The sequence below is a fragment of the Macrotis lagotis genome, chromosome 5 (genome assembly GCF_037893015.1).
Source record: "Macrotis lagotis isolate mMagLag1 chromosome 5, bilby.v1.9.chrom.fasta, whole genome shotgun sequence".
In the NCBI taxonomy this organism is placed as follows: Eukaryota; Metazoa; Chordata; class Mammalia; order Peramelemorphia; family Peramelidae; genus Macrotis; species Macrotis lagotis.
This window is the reverse complement of record NC_133662.1, coordinates 239476624-239504107: the sequence shown is the minus strand read 5'-3', so window position 1 is coordinate 239504107 and position 27484 is coordinate 239476624. Positions and strand designations below refer to the sequence as shown.

At 45.2% G+C, this 27484-nt stretch overlaps 1 protein-coding gene across 1 annotated transcript; it reads right to left on the bottom strand.

The window, feature by feature from the left end:
- Window positions 1–1215: 1215 nt before the first annotated feature.
- FOXN1 (forkhead box N1) lies at window positions 1216–25033 on the bottom strand. Its single transcript, XM_074189044.1, has 8 exons — window positions 24689–25033; window positions 23464–23934; window positions 19331–19435; window positions 15901–16031; window positions 13351–13447; window positions 7109–7316; window positions 6014–6523; window positions 1216–3868 (listed from the first exon to the last, which is right to left on the bottom strand). The coding sequence occupies exons 1-8, from the start codon at window positions 24863–24865 to the stop codon at window positions 3600–3602; spliced, it is 1968 nt and encodes a 655-aa protein (XP_074045145.1). The 5' UTR covers window positions 24866–25033; the 3' UTR covers window positions 1216–3599.
- Window positions 25034–27484: the final 2451 nt, after the last annotated feature.

Here is a 27484-nt window from a genome sequence, read left to right as displayed (position 1 = left end):
TCAGGAGATTCATATCTGTTATTACGTGTTTCTACACATACATATCATGGACATATTTGCATATATGAGTGTAAAACTAGACACTGTGTGAACCTGGAAAAATCACTTCCCCTATTTGCCTCAGTTTCCTCATCTATAAAATAAGCTGGAGAAAGAAGTGACAAAATACCCCTGTATCTTTACCTAGAAAACCCCAAAGAGGATCTTTTTTTTTTTTTTTTTAAGGTTTTTGCAAGGCAAATGGGGTTAAGTGATTTGCCCAAGGCCACACAGATAGGTAATTATTAAGTGTCTGAGACTGGATTTGAATCCAGGTACTCCTGACTCCAGGGTGGGTGCTTTATCCACTGCGCCACCCAGCCGCCCCTAACCCACCTAGCCGCCCCTCCCAAAGAGGTTCCTGAAGAGGCAGACATGATTGAAATGCCTGAACAATAACTAGGATTAGGAAGAGAATTGGGAAGAGGTGGTCACACATTTCGCTAAGAAGGACCGCTCATTCCCTTCTTTTTTATATCTCATTTTTTTTATATCTCATTTGTTCTTTTTTTATATCTCATTTCTTCTTTTTTTTTTTTAGTTTTTTGTAAGGCAAACGGGGTTAAGTGGCTTGCCCAAGGCCACACAGCTAGGTCATTATTAAGTGTCTGAGACCGGATTTGAACCCAGGTACTCCTGACTCCAAGGCGGGTGCTTTATCCACTGCACTACCTAGCCACCCCCACTCATTCCCTTCTGGCCCCTGCTCTCCCTTCCCCTCAAGGGACTGCCCAGGTGGATGAGGGATCACTATCTCATCACTGGAATGGCCTCCATTGGAAATGACCTTTGGAAAACTCTGTGGAAAGACACCCCATGATAGTCTTGTCAAAATAGTGTCCTATGTACATATTATTTGTATGTCATCTCCATTAGAATGGAGGCTTCTTGAGGGCAGGCATTGTCTTGCTTGGTTTTATTTGCAGGGGTAATTAGCACAATGCTTGTATGTAATAAGTTTTTGATGTTTTTTGACTGATTGAGAGTTAGAAGACCTCTGGAAGTCTCATTCAGACCTTACTCTGCAATTGAATTCAACCCCTTTGGGATTGGGGGGGTCCAGTGCGAAGGGACAGCTTCTTTTTAGAGTCAGTTTGGCTTCCTCTGTCATCTGGGTCCTGGCAGTCACCCAGGGACGAGAGACCAGAAATAAAAGGACCAGGAGCCAAGAAGACAGAAATTTACTTTATTTCTACAGTATATGTTACAGGCTGGCAGTGAACTGAGGGGGCCCTGGGGCAGGCCAGCTCCAGGTATGGCCATTTGGAGCTTGAGGCAGAGCTCCCATGTACCCCACCCAGACCCAGGTGTCCCTACTGTAGGTGACCAAGGGGCAACAGCAGCAGAGTAAATGGGGCTGAGAACAAATGTCTCAGAAGGCTGGTACTGTGGGACCCAGTTGGGCAGGGCTCCAGGTGCCAGATATCAGAACACAAAGTGGGGATCCTCCAGTTCCCCTTTCTGGGCTGAGCTGGCTCTGCAACACTCTGGAACCCTAGATCAATAGGGCAGCTTTGACTTGGAGTCAAGGGGCTCCATCTTCTCCAATAGCCAAGAGCAGAGGGCCAGGTCCCAGTTCCACAGCTGCCCCATTAGCTACCCCAGGAGGGGCAGGAAGAAGTTATTTCTAAGCTATGTAACTTCCTTTAAAGAAGAGAAAAGTGACTTGGATGACTTTGGTTTCTTCCTCCACAAATCTCCAAATCTCTAAGGATATTTTCAAGTTTCTGGTGGTGTCCATGTTTCTGAGCTTGCTGGCCTTTTAATTCCCTTCTCTAAGAAATTTGGTTTGGGGCTGTTCTTCTTGCCAGAGGGGACTCGGCTGTCCCTTCCGCCAGGAACAGCAGGACTTGAAAACAGAGCCGACTTGCAAGGGTCTTCTCCTACCCAGGACTGCCCAAGAAGGAAGAGAGCCACTATGGCATTCCTACCTCTTTCCTGTCTTGGGGGAAACCTGGGGAATAAATAGAGGAATGTTGCCAGCAGGGGAGGGATTGTGGGGTGGCAGGCTAGGTGGGGGTAGAGGATGCTGATGCCACTGAATATGGGGATTGAAAGCAGATTCTTATTGGGAGTTTTGCCTTAGTATGTGGCATATATACTCCTCACTTTCCCTCTTTCTCTTTTCACAATACACATATATGCAAACATATGTATATGGATAAGTGTGTGTGTGTGTGTATAGGTGAGCCACATACCAAGTCAAAGTTGATCAATCCATATATACATAAATATTTGGCAGCTAGGTGGCACAGCGGATAGAGCACAAGCCTTGCTGTTAGGAGGACCTGAGTTCAAATCCAACCTCAGACGCTTAACGCTCACTAGCTGTTTGACCCTGGGCAAGTCATTTCACCCTGACTGCTCCACATCCAGGGCCACCTCCAGGTGTCCTGATTCCTATCTGGCCACTGGACCCAGATGGTTCTGGAAGAGAAGGTGAAGCTGGTGACTTAGCACACCCTCCTTCCCCACTCAGATCTAATTTACAAGCATGTCCTGGCATCAGCTCTCTGCCGTCACGATCTTTTTTGAGAATGAAGGACAAATATCGATATTTGGATGTCTGTATATTATACATATGCCTTGAAAATATCATATAGGCGTGGCACATATTAGGCACCGAATAAATATTCATTGATCAATGCATACCTTGATATGGAACACACATGTAACACACATAAATCTGGCACATGTGTGTATATTGTATGTAACGCAACAACATGCTATACATGTAGCGTGCCTTATCTCCTTGGAGATAACCTTCCAGCGGACCTCTAAAATACCTTCATTGATAAAAGTGCCAGTCCGTTGAAGTACACATGTGCCTTACATGCATGTTACTGGCACACACACAAGTATTCCATATGAGGTATATATGATGTCTACCAAGCATGTATATGATAGATACATTGTCATAGACGTAATATGACTTGTACGTGTGCTCGTGTGTTAGCTACACAAGGTGGTATTAAATCTATACTGGTGGACAGGGGACCTGCAGGAATGAGATCATGGATCCATTGAATTCTGGGACATAGACACATGTGTAAATTCACATATACACACATGTCTATTTATAGAAGTGTGTGCTTTTGATTAGACTTCTGTTTTTGTACAGGGGGACTCAGTGAGGACACAATTACCCCCCCATACGCACCCCACCAGTGTAGATGGAGCCTGATTGGCAACTTGAGGCAAAGAAAGTTACCAGGGACCCTGAGAGATGAAATAACTCGAAGAGAAAGGGGGGTATTCTTGGGACCATAAGTCAGAGGCTGCAGAAATGTTTGAGGGTTAGGGACAGTGTTAGGAGAGCAGGACCAGAGAAAGCAGGAAAAAACCCTGTTTCCTAGGCCTTTCTCCTAAAAAAACAAGTTGACAAAGTCTTGTTGCATTTCTTAGGGGTTTCCCTTTTTTTGAGGGGAGGGAGGAGTCTTTTTTCCTTCCTTCACAGGGGAGAAGGTGATGGGTCCAATGGTAGTTGGTACTGCCCAGTCAGAGACCCGGCTCCCGGGGAAAGCCGCAATCAGCAGGAGTGGTCTCGGCCTCCTGGTGGCTCACACTAGTCCCATGGGTTTAGAGCTGGAGTTTAGGTATGCTGGGGCCACTGGGTCCAGGTCCATTAAGGCTGAGTAGAAGGTAGTGAGGTGCAGGTCGCTCAGTCCGCCGGGAGTGCCATTGCCCTGCAGGCCTAGCTCACCGGGACCACCTGCCGACCCTGCCAGACAATGGGATGGCAAGCAGTGCGATGGCATCGGAGACGATGTGACCAGCACCAGAGGGTCTAGGGCCAGGCCATCATCCTTCAGTTCCTCCCAGAGATTTCCTGGAACGAAGGAGAAGTAACAAAACTATAAATCACAGACCAGCTTATTAAAGGGAATTCTGTAGACTCATGAAATTACATGTTCATACTCGCATGAAATCCCCCCAAAAAACTGGGGAGGAAGAAAGCTCCCCATTATGTCCCTCCCCTTCACATCTATACACTCAATTGTACTCTCTGAATCTAAGCCTCATTAGCTGTGTGACCACAGTTTTTCTGAAGTGTACTCATCTGGAAAATGGGTATATTGTTAGCATAAACCTTCCAGGATTATCATGAGCATAAAATGTGAGTCTGTGTGTCCAGGGCTTGGCAGAGGACTGAAAGTCCCATACAAATATTGGAGGGATTTCTGAGGCTGGATTTGAACTCAGATCTTTCCTACATTTGTTCCATTTGCCAAGAATCTCTGGAACTGGTTTGGAGTCATGATTGGCTTATGGATCACCTCCTTTGCTTATCCTTTTTTGTGGGGAGGGGAAAGGGGGTTAAGATCTGTGATTTCAAGGGCTGGGGACCCCCAGATGTGAAAACTCCCTCCAGCACTGCAAATTACCAACTGGGCTACAACTTAAATTGTTAGAGTTACAGTCACTGAAAAGGAAGTGACTTGTCCAGGGTCCCAAAGCCAGAAGTGAGACTCAGATCCAAGTCTTCTTGGAACCACAAAAGACCCTCTCTCCAATGTATGAAAATGTCTCAACACAGGTATTATTTCCAATTTACTGGTAAGGAAACTGAGGCTCAGCAATTTGGCCAAGGTCACATAATTGATGTTAGAGACATAATCCAGTCCCAGATCCTCTGATTCTAACCCTCTATCTGTTACATCAGAAGTGTCAAATTCTTGACCCTCTCATTGGCTGCATTTTGGATCCCTAAGGTTAGTGATAGATTAAAATGTAACTGAGAAATATTTAGCAAAATAAATGAAAACACAGGACACAGATGATGCTAATACATGGTTTTCTAACTTAATGTGCACAGACAGGGATCCTTACGTATGGCTCAGTGGCCCTGGAGGAAAGATCTGAGTTCAAATCCAGCCTCAGTCACTTACTAGCTGTGTGATCCTGGACAAGTCATTTAAGTCTGTTTGCCTCAGTTTCTTCATCCATAAAATAATCTGGAGAAGGAAATGGCAAACCAGTCTGGTAACTTTGCAAAAAAAAAAAACCAACTCCATATGGGGTCATGGAGAGTCAGACATGACTGAGAAACAACAACATATCTTACGAATGAAGAAGTTTCATAACTATGAGAATGTTGACTCCCATGAACGCCTCCATATCTGGTTAGTTAAAATGAGCCTTGTCACAAAATACTAGAAGTTTGGAATAGATGGAGTAAATTACCCAGCTGAGTGACCTTGGGCAAGTCACTTAACCCCATTGCTTTGCAAAAACCAAAAAAAAAAAGAATAGAGTACATCTTCTATATTAGAAGAAGAAAAAAAACCCTAGAACTTATTTGTACTTAAAGATATGACTCTCTGGACATTTCACTTGCAATGAAAAGAAAACAATCTTTTGACTAGTGACTGTCTTGGACTTTTTCTTTGAGGTGCCATAATAGTCTCTTGGTTATTTGGGTGTATGTACCCTGTCCCTTTTTTGCTTTTGTTTGTTGTTCAGTCATGTCCAACTTTCTGTGACCCCGTTAGGGATTTTCTTGGTGAGGATATTGGAGTGGTTTTGCCATTTCCTTCTCTAGCTCATTTGAGGCGAGGAAATGGAGGTAAATGGAATTAAATGACTTGTCCAGGTCGCACAGCTAGTAAGTTTCTGAGGCCAGATTTTTTTTTTTGAGCAATCATTGAATTAAGTGACTTGCCCAGGGTCACACAACTAGTAAGTAGTTGAGGTTGGATCTGAACTCAGGAAGATGAGCCTTTGTCATTCCAGGTCCAGGCTTTATGCACTTTGGTGCACTCAGTTGTTCCCTGTCCCCTTACTAGACTGTAAACTCCTTGAAAAAAAATGTGTATTTCTTCCAATTCTAGTGCATAACCTACACATTGTAGCTATTTTGGAAATATTTATTGAATGGTTGTGATTTGAATATCTCCATAGCAGCAGCAGACCCCTCTTCTCCTGATCCTTTGCTCCCCAATTGTGGCTTCTTTGGGGAAGGGGCAGTGCTTACCCTGGAAGTCAAAGTCAGTGAGGGAGGGGTTGATGGTATCAATGTCAGTGCTGAGGTCTCCCTCTGGCATGAGGGCATCCTGCATTGTTCTGGCTGGGGAGGGCTCTGATAACATCTTCACGCCATGGCTTGGTGGAGTGTGGGCTGGCAAGGGAGAGTCCTGAGGGGTTCCTGGCTGTGCCCGAAGCTCACCATGCCCATCTGATGGTGGAAAGAGGGTTTGTGGAACCCCCGGCTGGGCCAAAGCTGGCGAGAGGTGTGGGTAGCTCTGCGGGTAGCAGGAGGGTGGGTGTCCTCCAAGTAGACCTGTCATGGGGTTCTTGGCATGGATGGGGCCTGGCGCCGGGTGCATTGAGTGGAGGGACTGGGGGACAGCAGTAGGGTTGGCTGGGTCACACTGTAATGCCATTGGTCTGGCAGGACCTGAGTTGGTCAGCCCCTGGGGTGGGCAGGGCATTAGAGGAGATCGAAGTTTCTCACTTTTATCACCGATGAGTGTGTCCAGTTCTTCTGGAAGAGCCAACAGAGAGAGAGAGAGGGACCCAGTAAGCCCAAGCCCCATATTTGACCCTTAATCCTTTTGTCTAGCCTTGGACTCTTGATCCTGGAATGTGACCATCAGTTGATCACTCAGTTTCTCCTACCTCATCCCCATCCCTTAGCTCTTACAATTTCCCACATTCAGGACTGCTCATTCTCATCCCTGAACCTCCATTTCCTTCATGCTCTCCTAGCCCTCAGTCCATCACCCCCACACCTAGTGCTCATTTCCATCAGGCAATCTCCATTTCCCTTTCTTTCTTTCATTCACATCCCTTAGCTTACATTCCCATCATTAGACCTCCATCATTTCTATTGTTCACCCTTCACTCCCAAACTTCACTCGACTCTCCTTCTATTAACAACCCGCCCCATCTATATCCTTTTGCTTCCATGCCCATCACAGAGTCTCCATTTCCATCACTCAGTCTCCATCCCCAACTCTTGGCCTCCATCCCTATCATCCAACTTCCATCCTCACTATTCAGCCTCCATCCCACCACTCAGCCCCTTCCAACTCTGTTCTTTTCTCCTGCTATTGTGGCCCAGACTCACCAGGCTTTGCCATGCTCTTTCGCACAGCGATGGGGTCTTTCCTTTTCCACTTCTGAAGTTCTTCCTGCATTTTGTCAATCTTGGCAGGATTGAGGGCCCACAGGCAGCCCTTGCGGGACGAGCTGCCCGATTTGTTCTCCACCTTCTCAAAGCACTTGTTGAGGGATAGGTTGTGGCGGACGGAATTCTTCCAGCCGTCTGGGGCCGTCTGTTGGCACCAAGAAGAAGGGACCAGTAAGAAATCTCAGAGCTCGCTCCCGTCTCAAGAGCCAGGCTTCCCAACATGACCCCCATCTGGGACCTTAAGGCACCAGAGACATCAACACAGGAAGTCCATCCCCCATTCTTGGTCTAACATTGAATTTCCCGGGCAACTATGAGCAGGAGACAATGGATCATGACTGGAGCCCTGGGTAGGTCCTGGGGCCAATCAATCTGCCACAGGACTAGAGCTGGAGGGAATCTCCCAAGTCATCTAGTGGAACCCCTTACTACATAGAAGAGGAAATGGAGGCTCACAGAAGTCAAGAGACTTGTTCAGAGTCATGCAGCTATTAAGTGACAGAAGTGGGATTTGAGCCCAGAACAACTAAATCCAAATAGAGGTTTTTATTCTAATGAAGCATACTATCTAAGAGTTTGTGTGAATGTGTTTTCATACCCTCCTCCAGCTTCTAGGAGTATCTATGTGCCACTGTGTGTGAGATTATGTGTGTACCATTGGTGTATGTGAATGTGTGTATGCATGTGTGTGCAAGAGTGTGTAAGTATGTGGGTATGTAAGTTTGTGTGAGTGTGTGAGTCCTCCCCAAAACTGAGGCGCCCCTGCCAGCAGAATAAACACCCATTATATCTTGTCATGTCACCAGAATCATAATTGGGCACACGGGGGCCAGTAAAAACCATTAGGCTGACTCAGTGTGGGCAGAGGGAGAGGTGGCTGGATGTGGGGGTTGGGGGCAGGGGAGGGCCCGGGCCTCCTGGGCCTCAGTTTCCTTTCTTTTGCTGGGGCACCCAGGGGAAGGGGCTGCCTTGGGAGGGTCCCCAAAGGGCAGCCTTGGAGAGAGAGTCTTTTGGGCTGCCTTCCATCACCCCAGGCCTCCTCTAGCCTGGGTCCCGCCCCCACTTGGTCCTCACCCTCTCGGCTTTTAAGCCGCAGTTTCTGCTTAATGAGGAATCACCACTCCCTCCTTGCTCCAGGGAAGAACATGAAGGCTTAATCATTCCCAATCAAAGCAAGGGGGAACCAGGCCAGCAGCCTCCTTTGCTCCATGTTACATCCAGGATTGGCAGAGTGACTTTGGGCATCTTTCCTGGGCCAGTGGGGGCAGGGGGTGTTGGGGCAGGCTTGGCCTTTCCAGGTTCCTCAGCCAACTTCAGGGGGAGGATGTGAGTCTCCTTGGAGGGTTGAGTCCAGCTATCTCCAGAAGGTCTCAAAGGTCCAAGGAGTCTAGATTTTTTCCCCTTTTTTTTGGGGGGGGAGGCTTAGAAAGGGGCTGAGAACTGATCAGTGAACTTAGAGGCTGGGGAGCCTGTTGAGAAGATATTCAGAAGTTCTTGGGGAAAGGGGAAGAGGGTGTTGGGAAGCTGATTCACCTCCTAGCTACTTCTGCTCAGCCCCCAATATGACTGTCCCCTTGCAGAATCATCAATTAACCATCCGGAAGATGGTTAGCGTGCTAATGGGTACTGTGTCTTTTTACAGACCCATAAACTGGTGACTAGGGGGTTGCCTGCACAGCTCTCCACCCCCAGTCCCTTTGTGGGGTGGCGGGGCCCCGGCTCTTCCTGTTTGGAGAAGGGTTGGTTGGATCCAACAATTAAATTGAGTGGCCCTGCTGAGTCCTTGTCATGTAGAGACACATATCCTCTGTCATCTGGGGCTTAGGACATCCCAGATTCACTTTCTCCCCTTGTTATCCCTCCCCTCCCTCCAGGGAGAAGAAGAATATCTGGAAAACAACCAAGGGGTAAATAGTTCCTCCCTGGCTGTTCTTCCCCTCCCCCCAACCTCTCCTGCATGTTTCTACTCCCCAAGCTAATAGTTCTCTGGCTTATCTCACTCTTCACTCTATCTCCTTGCCCCTTGCCCGGACCCCTCTATTCTAACCCACTGCATCCAAAAAAAAAAAAATCCCAGTTGTAGGGAGCCACAGTTCACAAAATATATTGGAGACAACAATAGAATTAGCACGAACAGAGGGGTACCAGGTAGCTTTTGGTTTGACATTATCTGGAACCCTTTTTCTGGAATGGGGAGGCTGAATATTTAGAGAAAAAGAGCATAAAAGAAACATTTTTAGAGCTGGAAGTTATAAACCTGGGATCCTTGGACCCACAAGAGCAATAAATTTCAATGGGGTTCATGAATGTGGATGGGAAAAAGATTACATCTTTATTTTCCCTAACTTCTAAGTGAAATTTATTCTTTTAATTATGAATTTTTTTAAAAAAATTATTCTGGAAAGGGAGTCTTCAGGTTATCCAAGGGGTCTATGACCTATAAAAAAGGTAAAGAATCTGGGAATTAGAGCAACATTGCTATTTATCATAGAATCTTGAGATCTTAAATCTTAGAGGTCATCTACTCATTTTATGGCTAGGAAACTGAGTCCTGAGAGGAGGAAGTGACTTGATCACCCAAGTTTAATAATTAACAGAGCCGAGATTCAAATCCAAGGCCTTTGATGATCCCTTCTCCACCCCCCCCTTCCTAAATCTCTTTCCTAGCTATGTCAGCCAGGAATATGGAGGCCTTTCCTCCCTTGACAAGCCATTCCTCATCCCATTTTGCCCCTGTCTTCAGTCCTTCAGAAGGAATATGCTCTTCCTCGGAAAACTTCTGCCAGGTTATGCCCTCTACCCTATTGAAAGCAAGTAGCAGGAATGGCATTGAGGGCAATGCTTGGTCTCGGATTGATCGGACAGTCACCCAACATGTCTTCCTCTACCACCTTACTCCTTGGTAATGACCCAGGCATCCTTGGTCTGTCTTTACCTACCACCATCTTGCTCTGTCTTTGCCCATCTGAATTGGGGAGACAGTGTGGGACAGGGAGTTGGCTCTGGAGTGGGAGGAATTGACTTCAACCCCCGCCTCTGAGGCTTACTACCTGTGTGAACTTGAGCAAGTACCCTGGACTTCATTTATAAAAACAAGACCTCTGAAGGAGTCTCAATTTCTCTGTACCAGGAGAAGGTTGGAGTAGACAACCTCTGAGGTTTCTGCCAACGATAGACCTAGGATCCTGATTTTCCATCTCCTTGGGCCTCAGTTTCCCCCTTTATAAAAGGAGGGGATTGGACTAGAGATGGACTCTGAGACCTCTCCCAGCTCTGGAGCCAGAGTCCTATGATTTCCCCATCCCCAACCTGAAAGATGTTTTCTCCCTTAAGTCAAAGGTAAACGTAGCAGAGAGTGACGTAACTAGCTAAGAACAACCAGAATAAAAAAAAAAGCCGTCTAACCTCTTCTATTTCCAACCCTATAAAACAGGGATTACACGTCTCCTAGTAAAAATAATTAAGGCAGGAAGATGGACTGGGAGGGGAGGGCTGGGGGAGGAGGGGAGGAGGAGGAGGGGGAAGAGGAGGAAGAGACAGAATGGGAATCTGGGTGGGGAGCTCTGGGCTTCCTGGGGAGGCCTGGCTGGGGGGCTACTTGCCCCCCTCTCTCAATGGCCTGGTTTCTTGAGGACCCAAGTTTGAGACTACCTCTAGGGAGTAGGTTCCTTGGAAAGACTGAGAAGGATGTAGAGAGATGCTGTGCCACACAAAGATGTTCACTTGCTTCCTGGACCCTGTCCCTTGAATGGAATTTGAGAGAAGAAAGGGACTGGATGGGGCTTGGGATTTCCTCATGGCGACACTCCCTGTCCCAAAGCAATTAGCATCTCCTCTGCACTTGATAATTTTTTTAAAGAGAGTTTTCTAGAATGCTGAGGTATTAAGTGATTTATTTGCTCAGGGTTCTACCACAGTAAGTTTGAGGCAAAATATTCCTTGCTTAGAGATCAGCAGTCTATCTACCATAGGATTGAGGTTATATGGGGGGGAATTGGGGAGTGGGGTTGAGGGTCTGGGGAAAGAAGCTCCTTAGTCCCCAAGGAGGGGGTGGACATAGGATTCTTTTTGTTCTATAGACTGGATGGACTGGGCAGCTCCTGAGGGACTCTGGGAACTCTGCTGTTATCTTTGCAGGACTCTCCCTAAGGATCTCATCAGGATCTTGCCGGCCTTTTAAAACCTCTAAGAATTATCTGTCTTTCCAGTTTTGTTTTGTTTTGTTTTTGAATTTTCAAGCTAACTTACCTGCTCCCCCAACTAGCAGGTGCTTAATTGAATGAGCTGGAGCAGGAACTGTCAAACCATTCAAGTATCTTTGCCAAGAAAACCCCAAATGGGGTCACAAAGAGTTGGACAGGACTGAAATGACTGAATAACAAGGATAACAATTTGAACATTCACTTAAAACATTGGGGAAATAAATCCCTTGCAGGAGATAAAAACTCAATGGCAGATGGAAAGGTGCAATTATTTATTATTATTATTATTATCATCATCATCATTATTTATGATTTTGGATTATCCATTCTACACTCTTCCCTTTATCAAGGAAAGAATCAAGAGAAATTTGTGCCTAACAGGGCTGAGGCCTAAGAGTGAGTGTTGTGATAGACTCCTTAAATAAAGGAACAGAAAAGAACAGAGGGAGTATGGGGGGGGAACTTTGTCCCAAAGATAGGAACTCTGTGAGTCAAGGACATGTGGTCTGGGAGGTGGAAAGGGTGCTTCAGACTCTTGATTTATGGAACATTTCCCTAGTTCCTTACTGAGGAGCAGGTCTCTGGGAGTTTGGGGGGAATGGGTGGCAGGGTATGAGCCTCCTCTTTTTTTTTTTTTTTTGGCCAGGCAATTGGAGTTAAGTGACTTGCCTAGAGTCACACAGTTCATAAACATCAAGTGGCTGAAATTCGATCTTCTGACTCCAGAGCCAGTATTCTATTCATTGGACCTTCTAGCTGCCCCATTTTTTTTGGGGGGAGGCAAAGCAATTAGGATTAAGTCATGCAGTTAGACAAATATCTGAGATCAGACTTGAATTCAAGTCCCAGGTCCCAGGATCAGCTATCTGTACCTGATGGGAGAGAGGGAGGACCCTGTAGAGAAAAACTTGTCTTGTTCAGTCTTCTCCTGGGATGGGTGATAGAGAGCAGCGAAGAAGTCTGAGCCCCCAGTCACTACTCTGCTTTAGTGTGGGTAGGGAGTGGGGACGACAGTAGCCCTCTCAGGGAGAAATTATTGATTACCTAGGCTAGAGAGGGGTGTGATTAAAAGGTCAGGAGGTGCTATGGATTTAGGCTAGTGGGAAGGGAGGTTTCCCCAGTGAAGCAACTCATGGGGCTGAAATTCTAATCCATTTTCTATTCTTAACTTGTGGTGTGACTCTGGCCCAGGCAAGTGATTTTTCATATCTATCTGCTTCCTAATCGAGAGACTCTTGTCCATCCCACCAAAACAAAACCTGTTTTTTTAGGTCCCCCCCCCCCCACAGTCCCTATGCTAACATTGGAAGCTCAGTTCTCTAGGTGGCTGGCAGTGTAGATGCGATTCCTAGGCTTGAAGGCCTCTACAGACATTAAATCCATGGCCCTGCCTCCAGGCAGATCTACACCCCTGCCACCCACAGGAGATCCTTATCTCTTTCCAGAAAAGGAGATTGGTGCTACTAGCCCGGCATCCCATGGCTTCTTTCACAACTGTCTCTCTTAAATTCCTTAAGCTCCTAATGATCTTCCCTATTAAGTTGCCAGGGTCCTATGTGTGTGTGTGTGTGGGGGGGGAGGGTGAAGATTGGGAGCTGTGGGAAAAATCTTTCCTTTCTTGGGGCCTCTCATCCCTGTCCCTGAAGAAGGAGGCGTTCTAACCTAGATGTCCATTTTGAGGGTCTCACTTTCTCCGTTCTTCCCATTTCCCCATCTGGGGAGACCTGGAGCTGTCTTTCCTCTCTTTGGAACAAGACCTAACAGAGGCCCTTTGGATGACATCAGAAATTGGATCATCATCCCAAGGATGAGGATGCAAATGGAAGAAAACATGCTTCCTTGCTATCTCAGTTCCTTGCTTTGGCTGGGTTGGGTAATTGAGGCAAAGCATTGAGTTTCAGCCTTCTGGTACAGTAGAAGAAATTGCTCTATGCTTGGGGAATGTCAAAGGCAAGCAAAGTGCACACTTGGGCTTACCTTGAAATAAGGGAAGTGTTCAGTCATAAAATTGTAGATCTCACTGACTGGAAGGCTGCCAGTTTTGCTGTTCTTGAGGGCCATGAAGATGAGGATGCTGAAGGAAGAGAGAAAGACCTCTCAGAATCCATACTCTCACACTACCCCTTCCCCCTACCTTTTTTTTGGGTGGGGCAAGGCAATGGGATTAAGTGATTTGCCCAAGGCCACACAGTTAGGTAATTGTTAAATGTCTGAGACTGGATTTGAACACAGGTCCTCCTGACTCCAGGGTCAGTGCTCTATCCACTGTGCCACCCAGCTGCCCCTATTCCCTAGCCTTCTTGAGTCTTCCCATAAAATATAAACTCCTTGAGGGCATCTCTTTATCTCCCGTGTTTATCTTAACAAGCTAGTAAGCAAGCATTTATTAGGCACTTACTATATATGTTAAGCCCCGTGCTAAATCCTTGGGATGAAAAGGAAAGCAGAAACATGGTCCCTGCCCTGAAGGACCTTACAGTCTAAAAGGGGATTCACCATGCAAATACTCTGAACATACAAGATATAGTCAGGCTAGATGGAAGTCATCTCAGAGGAAAGGCATTAGCTCTAGGTGCCCAATTAATGTTCGTCCAATGATGAGAACTGAACTGAGTCGCAATTTCAGCATATTAGCTTTGTTGTAGTCTGAGTATTTGCAATGGGTTAGAGTCTGAAGTCTTGGGAAATCCATCCCAGTTCTGTGGCTTCAGTGATATATCACCTTGGGCAAGTCATAACCTTTCTGGGCTTCTGGGCTATCTCATCTGGAGAATAGGGAGAAACATCCCCCATCTTCTTCATGAGGATAAAATGAAAGGAAAAAATGATTTATGCAGAAGGATGATGCTCTAACAGGGAGGAGAAAGAAGGATCCTGGGGGAAACTTGAGAGTGAAAATACAAAATCTCAATTAAAAACTCAGTTTTTTTTTTAAAAAAAAAAGTAGAAATGACAATGGAAGTTGAAGTTATTAGAAGGTGTCAGACAAGCTTTTAATCATCTGCCCTAGTGGGAGAGTGTCAGGACAGATCACCTCAAGCACCAGATAATGCCAAAACCATTTTTGTTTTAGAAAGCATTCCATGATCTTTGGCCATCAGTTGGCCTTCCTAATTCCCACTCAAGCTGTTATTAGTAAAAGCAGTAATAATAGTTTGCATTTATATAACGCTTTTACCATTTACTATCCTATGAGATAAGTGGAGCAAGTATTATTATTATCATCATCTCTATTTGGCAGAGGAAGAAACTGAAGCTCAGAGAGGGGGAGTGAATTGCCCAAGGTCAAGGTTAAAGTGGCAAAACTGGATAATTCTACCCCTAAGTCTCTTGGGCCTCTTTCTATTATACCACCTCCCTACTATATTAAGGTAGAGTTGAGTTCAGGTTGACTGACCGAGGGAAGAAAGTCTCAGAAATGTACGGCATGCTAAGAGAACCAATCTAGACTTTTTTCATTGTCTTTACCCATCAGGTACCAAAACCACAGTTTGGAGCATCAGTTAATGCTGATAGTGTGAGGACTGACAATAATCCATATCCCTTGGAGACCCATGCCTCAGGACTCAGTCAATGTTATCGATGGGACTCTTGGTCAGTTTTAGATTGGACTAGACATTGGAGTTCTGAGGTTCTCTCTAACTGATTTAGTAAAATCTGTCCCTATTCCTTTCCAACATCATCCTTCTAGGCAGTTGAATATCATTTGAGCACTGGAGTCAGTGCTGGAGGTGGGAGGTGTTGCAGGAGGGGACCCCTACTCTAGGTTCTTTTTTTATTTGTTTATTTTTGCAAGGCAATGGGGTTAAGTGACTAGCCCAAGGCCACACAGCTAGGTAATTATAAGTGTCTGAGGCTGGATTTGAACTCAGGTTCTCCTGACTGCAGGGCCAGTGCTCTATCCACTGCCCACCTAGCTGCCCCCTATTCTAGATGTTAGACCTGATAGGAAGCTCAGTCATGGTTTTAACTTAAGGGACATCTAGGCCAGCCCCAACAGATGAGGACCCAGGACGTGGATAGGTTAGGTCATTTGGCTAATGGCACATCAGAGTCTAGGTGATCTGTTTCAGAATTCCACACTTCCCACTATTCTCCAGGACCCCTTCCACGTCCAACCGCTGGTTTTGGAGGAGTAGTGAATTGGAAACCATTGAGGGGAAATGACTTATCTGGCAAGTCCGTGGCAGAACTATCTCTAGAATCACAGCACCCAAGGATGGAAGTGATCTGAGTGTCCCATCCAGCCCCTGGGTTTACTTTAAGGTTGTTGAGATGGATTGTTAAAGGTGACACAAACTATTAAATGCTAAAACCCAGGTCCTCATACACTGTTGTTGTAGCCAATTTGGGTCTCCTAATTCCCACCTAACTGCATCCTAAAAATCATCCTAAATTGAGAGGGGTTGGGTGGAGATGAAGTTGAGTAGGAGTGGAGAAATGGGAAGAGAGGTGGTAGCCGGGGGAGAAGGGGAATGGAAGAAAAGATGCTTTGCCTTGACCACAGAGGAATCAGGGCATGGTTACCTGTATGAATAGATGGGCTTGGGGAACAGTGGCTGCTGAGACTCCACATTGGCTTGTGGGGCGATTCTCTGGTAGGCATAATGTGGGGATGGGAGGTAGCTCATAGGATAATTGCCATTGCTGGGGGAGTACTGTGGAGAGAAAGGAAGTTAGCATGGTGGGGTATGTGGTGAGTGTAAGCCTCTCCAACAAGATCGATTCTTCCCTAAAAGGAAGCATCCCCAGAAGCCCTTTAGTTGGATGCCTAACAAAGATTCAGGCAGAGGATGAAATTCAGAGAGAATTTAGGAGAGGAATTTAGAGCTGAAAATTAGAAAAGCAGAGCACTGGACTTGAAGTCAAGAAGACCCATAGTCAAATCCTAACTCGGCACATTATGTGTGTGTTATGACCCTGGGCAAGCCTCAGTTTCCCTAATTGTAAAATTAGGTGGTTGTACTCTGAGGGACTTTCTAACCCTAAATCTGAATGTATGGGAGCACATATTCTTGTTAGTTGATTCACTTCTCCCATCTTATTTGCTTTCATTAAACTTGGTGTCCTCTAATGATAAGATGGCAGGGAGTGAATGAGATCATAGCTTTAGCACTGGAAGGAACCTTGAGTTCTTCTAACCCAACCTCTCAATCTATAGAGGAGAAAAGTGAGGTTTAAATGGGGTAGGTGGTTTTCCCAAGTCCACATAAGGGAATACATGGAAAAACTAGGGATTTTAACCTATAGCTTCTTATTCCAGATGCAACATTCTTCTGTTCCACTGGGAATAGAGATTGACCTTCTTCTACCTTGGGATCCAATACTGGGTCCCCAGCTTGTTCACAGTTCCCCTTTCCCTACACTTGATTTGGCCTCACTTATTCTTCGGTGACTACAACCACACAACTAAGACGTAGTTTGTTCTTGGACTGCTGGGTGGCCTGTCCTCCTTATTGGCTACTCCTCAGTATTCTGGGCCCTTGTCCAAACCTCTCTGGCCTCAGGGGAGGCCAGAAGCCCCTGAAATGCCAACATCCCCATCAGCAATGGCAGGAACTAGGCATTCATTGGTTAGCCCATTTATGAGTTTCAGTGGCTCCTTGGAGGGGCAGGAGGTGGTGGCAGAGATGGGGTGGAGATGGAGGGGGCTGGTTTTATGCGGCGTGTGAGGGCTGTGAAGTGTTAGGGACGGGCCTTTTATGGGGGGGTGGGAGACTTCACCTCCCCAAGGTGCTCCCTGTCTCTCCAGCTTTCCAGGTCACCTAGAAGGAACTTAGTACTGAGTCACCCTCTACCCCAGGCCCCATAAAGTCCAGGGAGGGGCCATCTGGTTCAGTGTTGGAATCAAAGCAGGCAATGGACTTTCTGAGGCATCTGATAGAGGCTTAATTAGGATGGTGCCTGGTTATTGCTAAACCCTTGCACAGACTTGGGGATTTCACCTCAGTCGCAGATATGTGAAGCTCCTCTATACCCCAATCTCCTCTTGACCCCCCAAAAAGCTGTTTAGCAGCTCCATCTGTCTCCTGTAGATCAGATACTGTCCGAGTTCTCTTCCCAGTTCAAACATTCTGTGGTCTGAGGTTTCTCTCAGGCCCTTTCTCTCTTGGTCGGGGATAGTTCTACTTGTCTCTACCTGGCAAGGCTGCTTTCACTGCAAACGGGGCAAATGCTGCTGTAAACCTGGGGAATGAAACCTGCTCTACAGGCAAGTCTTGTCCTTGTGCCAGGCTGCAGGTGGATGGAGATGGGTGCAGGGTACATCACTTGCTCTGTCTTGCCCGGCTACTCCCGGGAAGCGTTTGAGCTCCTCCAATGTGGGGATTTTTTAAAAACTTTTTTTACATCCAGTTGATGCCAGTGTGGGGTAATCATTTGGCATCTTAGGTACAAGGGGTGGAGCTTGAGACAAGGGGAATGAGAGGATGGGCCAAGAGAAAAACTGGGAAGGGAGGACGGACTGGAAGAGACTGGGACAATGGAGGAAGAGAGCTTAGGTTTCATAGTTTTGGAGTTGGAAGGACCATAATTGTCTGTCTAGTCTACTCCCCTCATTTTATAGACTAGGAGACCAAGGACTAAGGAGGTTAATTGTCCCAGGTTGCACAGGTGGTAATGATCAGAGGGCTCTCTCTCATATAATATCAGAACTGGAAGGAACATCAGAGATCATCTCCTCATTTTACAAAGGAGAAATCAGGCCCAGAGAGAAATGACTTGCTGAAGATCACATAGGGAATAAGTGGCAGATTTAGGGTAAGGACACAAGTATCAACCACACCAATATGTAGTGTACTTTTTATCATATGGTGTGACATAGAGTGTTATTTCAACATACTTTCTTCATCTCATTGTCCTCCAACCCTAATTTTAGGTAACTTTAATCATCATCTCTATCCTTATTTGGTCAAGAACTCTTCTTCTGTCCTGTTTGGGAAAAGTAACTTCTCCCCTTTTCATCTGATTTCTTTACATTTGTTTATAATCTTTTATATTTAGATCAGTTATAAATTATATATATATATATATATATATATATATATATATATATATATAGTTCATTGTGGTATATGGTGTGAGATGTTGGTCTAAACCTAATTTCTGCCAGCTTTTTATCTGATTTGGTTATGTTACAACCTTTTATATTTAGATCAGGTTTACATTTTTAGCCGATTGCGATTTATAGTATGAGATGTTGATCTAAAACTAATTTCTTTCAGTTTTTCTAGCAGTTTTTGTTAAAAAAAAAAAGGGGGGGGGATATTTGCATTTATTGAAAACTAAGCCACTATGCTTAATTGCTTCTGTATCTTGTTTCTCCCTCTTCTTCTCCAACTTTCTCCATGGATTACTTTGTTTCTATCTTTTCCTCTCTTGGAATACATACCCATTTCTTTTTTTTTTTTTAATTTTTTTTTTTTTTTTGCAAGGCAATGGGGTTAAGTGGCTTGCCCAAGGCCACACAGCTAGGTGATTATTAAGTGTCTGAGACCGGATTTGAACTCAGGTATTCCTGACTCCAGGGCCGGTGCTCTATCCACTGCACCACCTAGCCACCCCATACATACCCATTTCTAGTTCTATTGGCTTGGCTTCTCTTGAGGCTGAGACCACCAGTCTCTGACTGGAGCAGAAAATTCCCCCTACTGAGTTTAAATTCCCTCCCCTGTGTGGGCTTTACATGTAATCTAGGGGTCTACAAGTAGGGCTGAACATCTGAGGGTTTGGTCTGTAGCTGTTTCCTTTGTTCTGAAAAAGGAGCAAGAGGGCCAGTTTCTTCCTGTAGTATGCCCAGGGCCATGTGCTTCATTGCCTCTTGGAAAAACTCTCCTACTCTCCCTGGAGCATCTTGGGTACAAAACTCCTGATTAATCCATATATAGAGATTCAGTGTCTATTTTGTCTCCTAGTCCCCAGTGAGATCCCTCTACTCTCTCCTGCCCTTTATACCTACCTGATGGAAGGGCTGTGAGGGGCAGTACATGTGCTGGGGCTGATAACAATACAGTCCAGGTGGGCCCTCCATAGAGGGTGGCTTGAGTTTGACCTCCGACCCATGCTAGAAGAAACAGAACAGATAATTGAGAGGCAACGTGAATTAGTGAATAGGGCACTGAGCTTGGAGTGAGAAAAACCTGGGTTCAAATCCTGATACTTATTTGGATGACTCTGATGGAAAGGAGAGTAGAATTGAGGTTGGATCAACCCTTCTTCCCATTTAAATGAGCGCAGCCTTCCCTACAATAACAATCATGGTAGAGGCAGCCTAAATCCACAGAAGCAGAGTTAAGAGTTCAAATCCTGCCCCTAACACCTACTGGTAGAATGACCCTAGACAAATCACTTAAATTTCTGGTACTCTTAAGAAACTCTTCAGGAAAAATCTCTCTGGAACTTTGTTTCCTTTTCTGTAAGATATGGTGGTTGAGTTTGATGGCTTCTAAAGTCTCTTCTAACTCAAAATCTATGATTCTGTGTAATGGGCCCATCTCCATCCCCAGGAACAACAAGGACCAGTGTTTTACCCCAAACCAAGTTCAATGAAGTCTTTTTCTCCCATGATTCTTCTCTATCACCCCTTGCTCTCATTTCTCTTCTCTGCTGTCTGGGAGAGAAATGAGGGAAGATGAGTGAGACAGACTTTGGGAATCATGAAAACAAAGAATGTCAGAGCTGAATTGCACAACCCCCTCATTTGACAAAGGAATTAGTGGAGGCCCAGGGAAGAAGGTAGCTTGCCCACAGTCACATAGCTATGGGACTCAGTGACTCCTTGTCTTGGGCTCTTTTTATTACATTATGACGTCGTCTTCCCTACTGCCCTAGATCATTATCTTATCTAATACCCTAGATGGGAAGCAAGGGTATCAGAGTCATGACCACAGATTCCCCCAAAAGCTCTGATGTAGTGGGGACCACATCTCTGAGGAAGGGCCAAAGACTCTGGAATCAGGACAAAGACCCAACACTCAACTGCCACCTCTTAGAACCCAAAGGGGAACTGGATTTAGGAGTCCCAACAGCAGCTCCCTAGCTGAGGGACACTCAGACACCAACAGATGACTAGAGTGGGTACTGTTGAAGTCATGAGCTGCTTAGAAATGCTTAGAAATTCTGCACTTGGAGGAACTGAATTCCAGTCCTGATTCTGACATGTATTAGCTGTGTGACAACCGGCAAGTCACTTAATTAAACTCTCTGAACCTTGGTTTCTTCATCCATACTATGGGAACAAGACTAGCCATAGGACCTACTTCAATTCATTGCTGGGTTACTGTGAGGCTCAAATAAGAGAATGTATACCTAAGGTATTTTGCATATTTTAAAGGGCACATAAATGACAATTATTATTTTGGAGGGAGGAAGGGAGTTAGATATATGATTTAATTGGCATAAGGAATTCCCTCTATCAAAGCAGATCTTAGCAAATTATTTTCCTGAAGAGTTTCTTTCCTTTTTTTTTTTTTTTTTAGATTTTTCAAGGCAATGGGGTTAAGTGGCTTGTCCAAGGCCACAGGCTAAGGTAATTATTAAGTGTCTGAGGTCGGATTTGAACCTAGGTACTCCTGACTCCAAGGCTGGTGCTCTATTCACTGCACCACCTGAAGACTTTCTTAAGAGTACCAGAAATTTAAGTGACTTGTCTAGGGTCACTCTACCAGTAGGTGTTAGGGGCAGTATTTGAACTCTTAACTCTGCTTCTGTGGATTTAGGCTGCCTCTACCATGATTGTTATTGTAGGGAAGGCTGTGCTCATTTAAATGGGAAGAAGGGTTGATCCAATATCAATTCTACTCTCCTTTCCGTCATCCCTCATGAACTTCCCTGCCACATGAATGATCTCAGGAAAGCAGAAACAGACACCTCCAAATGTTCCATGACGTCTGCCATGCTTGTCCTCTTCAAACCCAATGGAAGTGCCACCTGCTCCACGTAGCCCTCCTCACTACCTAGCGCTTCTCCCTCTAACACACTGCCCTTTGCTCTGATGCCTTTATTACCATTGCCTATTAGCTCCTTGAGGGAAACACTGCTTCCTGTTCATCTTTGCTGATCCTCGGCTGGTCCTTCTGAGAACACTGGCCCAAGTCATTTCCCAAGGATACATTCTCTTCTATAATTATTTTGGCTGATGGATTGATAAGAGCCTTGAATTGAAAGCTAGGGAATCTAGGAGGATTCCAGATCCTAGAATATGCAAAACATGGTAGGAGAGAAATAAATGTACATGGGTGATGATCACAAGATGAAACAGAGAGGTGTCATAGAGTGATGGCACATCAGAGCTTTTGGGGGAATCTGTGGTCATGACTCTGATACCCTCGCTTCCCATCTAGGGTATTAGATAAGATAATGATCTAGGGCAGTAGGGAAGACATCATGATATAATAAAAAGGGCCCATCTGGTTCTGGAGTCAGGGATCATGGATTCAAATTCTGTCTGATGCTTATTACCTAAGTATCTTTGGACAAGTGGCTTCACAATAATAATTAATAATAATAATAATTAATTATACAATATATAATAATTATGATATGGTGCCTACTATGTGCCAGATACTGTTTTTATCTTATTTAATCCTCACCTCAACTCTGTTATAGATGCGGAAACTGAGGGAAACAAAAGTTAAATGACTTGCCAAAGGTCACACAGTAAGTATCTGGGGACAGATTTGAGCTTAGGCTTCCTATCCACTGTGCTGTCACCTAGTTTAACCAAACTTGAACTGCCTGTGCCTTGGGTTCCTTAACTGCAAAATGAGTATCTCTGAATAAGAGACTGAATCACAGATCACAAAGATGCATATTTGAGTGAAAAGGAAGATGGATTTGAATTCTGCCTCTGATGCTTTCTTCCTGTGTGAACTTAGGCAAGTCCCTTCCTCACCCTGGACCTCAGTTTCTTCCACTGTCAAAATGAGGAGTTTGGATCAGATGTCTTTTGAAGTTCCCTTCAACCCTAGAGCAATAACCTTATGATCTTACTTGGTTGACCTTGCATAGGCAAGAAGGAGTGAATGTTCAGGTATGTAGTTTGCTTTTGCTCCTCCTGTCTTTGATAGAGAGGGGTGGCAATGGGTTGGAGGCCAGGAAGACTTCTCTGGATAGCTTCAGTGGTCCAGAGCAGCTTAGGAGGATTCCTGCCTCGAGACAGGGGGATGGAGAAGTTGACTCACCTTTCTAGGGAGATCTGTGAAAACACCTGAAACCTGAGTAGGAAGCTAAAGGGTCCTTCTGAGAACACGGGGCCATCATTTCCCAAGGATACATTCTCTTCTATAATTGTTTTGGCTGATGGATTGATAAGAGCCTTGAATTGCAAACTAGGGAATCTAGGAGGATTCCAGATCTTAGAGGTCTAGAAGGGGTCATGGACCAGATAAGGAAATTATGACCCTAGGACTAGGGTTTGCATACCAACTCTTCTACTTATTACTTTGGAAAAATCAATTTACCTCTTGGAGACCTCTGTTTCCCCTGTAAAACAATGAGTTTTATGCTCCTGAAATCCCTTCCTTTGCTAGAATCTATACCTATCAATATATCCACAGACTAGTGAACTCCTTGAGATGTGTGCTTCCTCCATCCGTGCTGATTGCGACCCATCAAATGACCAAAGACAAATAAATGTGGATAACCCAAAAATGACTTCTTCTATGCTTGTGGAATGTGTTTTTGTACTAACATTTGCATATGGGTGTGTCAGATATGCTGGAGATTCATGATACTTCAAACAAAAAAAATAATGAAACCACACCATAGAGACCTGACTCAGGAGTTAGTTGGGAAGCTGTCCAGCTTCCCTACCCTGTCAACCCCCACCTTCCAGTACCTGGCCATGACATTGCTCCCTTTCTTTCCCCTTCCTCCTCAATGCTCTGCTGGGAGGTGGTGACTTTTTAGTCCCAATTGAAGTCTCCTTTCAGGTTTACACTTGCTCTTGAGGGGTATGGTGGGTGGGAGATCAGAGATGGAGCCCAGAGCTTTTTGGTATCAAAGCCTTCCATTGGGCTCTTTGGGTTGCTGCCTTTGGATGAGGCAAAGGATGAAGGAAAGGAGTAGGGGCCCAGGTGGTTTCTCACTCACCATCATTTGTGGGCTGTGCTCCTGGCTTGGATAGTGGGGACCATTGCACCAGGCAGCAGCCTCTGCTGAGAAATTGGGGGCAAATGGTTCCGTGTCCCCTGCACTGGCTACATCTTCAAAAGTCTCCATGCATCCAGGACTCTTGAAGGAGTGTCCATCTAGGCCAAGGGCTGGATGGGCCTCGAGAAAAACGTCCTCGTTGAACTGCCGCTTGTAAGGGTGGAAGGGGACCCTACTGCCTTTGAGGTAGCGTCCTGGACTCCCTGCCACTGGCCCGTCCTCATAAGCAAAGCCCTGGTACTTCTCAGACTGGGAGAGCCGGAATGCTGTCTGACCTGGTCCAGCAGGGAAGTGACTCTGGAGCTGCTCGGGACACGGGGAGGAAGGACTGGGACTGTGGGAGGAGATGGAGGGCTCTGGCTCCGGTTGGACATCTCCTGGGTAGGGTGGGCAGCTGAAGCCAGGGTTCTCCTGGAAAAGGAAGGAGATGCTGGAATAAGCCCACTGCTACTGCAAGCCAACCTAGAGGGGGCAGCTTTAGGGTGGCACCCCTGGAGAGGCCTCAGAGGATACATGAGACAGGAAAGGTGGGGTACACACCCTCGGCTGGCTCTGAAACCTATAGGGGACACACGAGATCTACTCTTCTGAAGCTTTTGGTCTAAGATGCAGTGTACCATGAACATGTATGAGATTAGCCTTCAAGAGACCTGTATTCTAATCCTGAATCTGCCGCTGGCTCTTTGGATCTCTGCTCCCTAATACAGAGATTAGATTAGATGATAAATAACTAAGGTCCCTTCCAGGTCTGACATTCTGTGATCTCTAATTATGTGATAATAACTACTGACATCTGAATAAGGCTTCTTGTTTTGCTAAGTGCTGTCCAGGTGGTCATCTGCAATCCTCATGAAATAACTGATCATCCTAGAAGGGACTCTTGAGGCCATTGAGTTCAGCCCTCTCATTGTACAGATGAGGAAACTGAGGCTAAGTGATTTATAGAATCAGAGAGCCAGAGCTGGAAGAGATCTCAGGGACCATTAAGTCCAACCCTTTTATTTCACCCAGGAAATCTCTGAGACCTTGAGAAAGGAAAGGACTCCACTAAGTTCGCATAGATAAGCAAGAGTTCTGTTTTGGGCTCAGCCTGATTCCAATTTTGAAGCTATTCCCACTTGTCACTCAAAGTTGGAACCAGGACCCCAGATCAACAGGTACTTACACTTTGTGGAGGTGGGGAACCCGTGGCCCTTCGGGTCTGCATGAGGTCTTCTCGATGCTCTCCCTCAAGACTTTCCCGGGCCGTCAATGGGATTTCAGATGGTTGCTGTAGCAGGGAGACCATCACCCAATCCTGGTTTTGGAGAAAGTCGGCTGCAATGAGACCCCAAAATCCCATCCCTATGGTAACTATGGGTAAGCCTGGTTGTTCTTACCCACCTGCCTCCATCTTATCCTGTAGCTGGGTGACCCCCGCCACTGTGATGGCTAGTGCTCTTTTAGGGACATGGTTCTCCAGCAGTTTGCTAGCACCTTTCCTGATAACCTCGATTCAAAACTCAGCTCTTAGCACCCCCTTCTATTGAAGCTTTCTCTTTCTCATCTTCCTAAGCTTTAGGGCCCGTCTCCAAATGATCTGGTAATTTTGTATTTATCTTGTATTTATTCAGCATATCCTTCTAGTGGTGTCAGCTCCCTGAGGCAGGGACTATTTCACTTGGGTTTTTTCCTCAGCATCTAGCTCAGTGTTGGAAAACAATTCTTAAATTTCCTGCTACTATATAGGAGGAAAGAAATGCTTCTTAATTACTTGGTTGAAATGTGATTTGTTATTGTTATCATAATCCTTGCCTAAAACCCTTCCCTCCCTATAATTGGTGTATGCAGTAGATGAGACAGAAGAGGGGGAAAAATAAATTACTACAAGGGGAGAATGTTCATTTTCTTTGCCAGATTGAAAACTTAAGATGGTAGAGATTAGGTCTAATTCTTCTTTCTATTCCCAATGAACCCCTAACACAAAGATATCCATTCAGCAAGAGTTTAAGAAAAATCTGTTGAATTGCAATAAATGGCCTCAGTCTTCCTATCTGTAAAATGGGAGCTATTGGGACTACATGATTTTAAAAATTCCCTTTATCTCCAAAATTTTCTCATTTTAGGAACCTCTAAACCAGAGACAGGGAACCTCTCCCTGGGCAGAATTGGTCTGATGTTGACAAGACAAGCCCAGGCAGGACTCAAAAGTCAATAAATCTGGGTGGTTTTTAGGGGTGAATTAATTAAATGTTTGATCAAATATAGCCCTTGAATGATGCCCCACCACCACCCCTGCATCTAAATCCTTTAAAGGCCCCAGGCATGGAAAAGAATCATTGAAATGAAAGAAATGGGAAGAGATAGGCAAGAGACTTGATAAGGAAAAGAATTGAATTATCTAGCCATCCTTTCAAGAGGCAGTGTGGAGCAGAACTCTGACTTTGTGTCTGGACATCTGAGTTCAAATCTGGGGCAGGTCCTTTCCCTTCCTGGGCCTCAATTTTCTCTTGTGTAAAAATGATAAAACTGAACAAGATAATCTCTAAACTTCCTTCTATCTTGAAGGCCATGGTTTGGTGAATCTAACATAAGTTTACCAGCCTCCCTCCCACTACAAGGCCAAGAATCCAGGCTGGACATGTGTATGTGTGTGTTTGTGTGTGTGTGTGTGTGTGTGTGTGTGTGTGTGTGTGTGTGTGTATGTCTATGTGTAGGGAAACAGGGTTCCTTAATCCTGTTTAAGAACAGAGAATCAGGGGTGGCTAGGTGGCGTAGTGGATAAAGCACCGGCCTTGGAGTCAGGAGGACCTGGGTTCAAGTCCGGTCTCAGACACTTAATAATGACCTAGCTGTGTGGCCTTGGGCAAGCCACTTAACCCCATTTGCCTTGCCAAAAAAAAAACAAAACCAAAAACCTAAAAAAAAAAAACCAGAACAGAGAATCAGGGTGACCCCTGAGTTCCTCACTTTGGGGACCAGGCTCAAAGCAAAAAAGGGACTTCAGGCTGAAGATATTTAAAAATCAACCAACAACTCCCAAGGCTCCTACACAGATCAGTCTCCAAATCATACCAGTGAATGGAGTAGGACTGCTTCAGGCTGCCCCTTCCATGCCCTCTTTTCTCTCTTAATATGTATATATATGTTTAGGTGTCTCTCTCTGCTTCTCTATCCCTCCTCAACTGAAAGCAGGAGTATTCTGTTAAGCATTTAACAACCAGATTTCCAGAAATGTATGAGGACATACATATTTTAAAAATCTTCTTGTAAGTTTCATCTTTTAAATTTAATCTTTAAAAAAAATTATTTACATAAGGCATTGGGGTTAAGTGACTGGCCCAAGGTCACACAGCTAGGCAATTACTAAGTGTCTGAAGTTGGATTTGAACTCGAGTCCTCCTGACTCTGGGCTCGTGCTCCATCCACTGTGCCACCTAACTGCCCCCAAATCTAATCTCCATTATTAACATTGTCTCCATCACTTTCTTAAGCCTAGACAATCAGTGTAAATAAATCAAGCCTTGATTTGTAGTTTACTGATTCCAAAGATATAAATACTCCTACTGAAAATTTAATAATTTGTTCTCAGAGAACTGGTTTGAACTGGCTCTAGCACACTCCTTGTTGGGAGGATCATAAAAAGTTTCATGTAAGCATCACCTGAACAGAGTTGTTTTTACTGGGTGGGGGCAGTGGTGGGAAGAAAAACCTAAAGATTCTAAGAGATTTGTTAAGATTAAAGAAATTTGTTATTTTATTATTCATAGACAGGGGCATATGCTTGTAAATTGGTTGAGAGGTTGCCTTGTATAATATCATATATATTCAAGAATGATTGAACAACTCCTATCATGTAGATTTTTTAAAAAAGTGTAACAATCTGGGGCAGCTAGGTGGTATAGTAAATAGAGCATGAGGTCCTGAGTTCAAATCCAACCTGACACTTGATGCTTACCAACTATGTGATCTTGGGCATTTT

Coding starts and splice junctions, on each gene's coding strand:
- FOXN1 (XM_074189044.1), bottom strand. CDS start 24,865: ATGGGATTTTGGGGTCTCATTGCAGCCGACTTTCTCCAAAACCAGGAT. Junction 13,448..15,900: donor AAGCCCATCTATTCATACAG/GTAACCATGCCC, acceptor CTCTTCCTTCAG/CATCCTCATCTTCATGGCCC. Junction 3,869..6,013: donor CACTGACTTTGACTTCCAGG/GTAAGCACTGCC, acceptor CCTTCGTTCCAG/GAAATCTCTGGGAGGAACTG.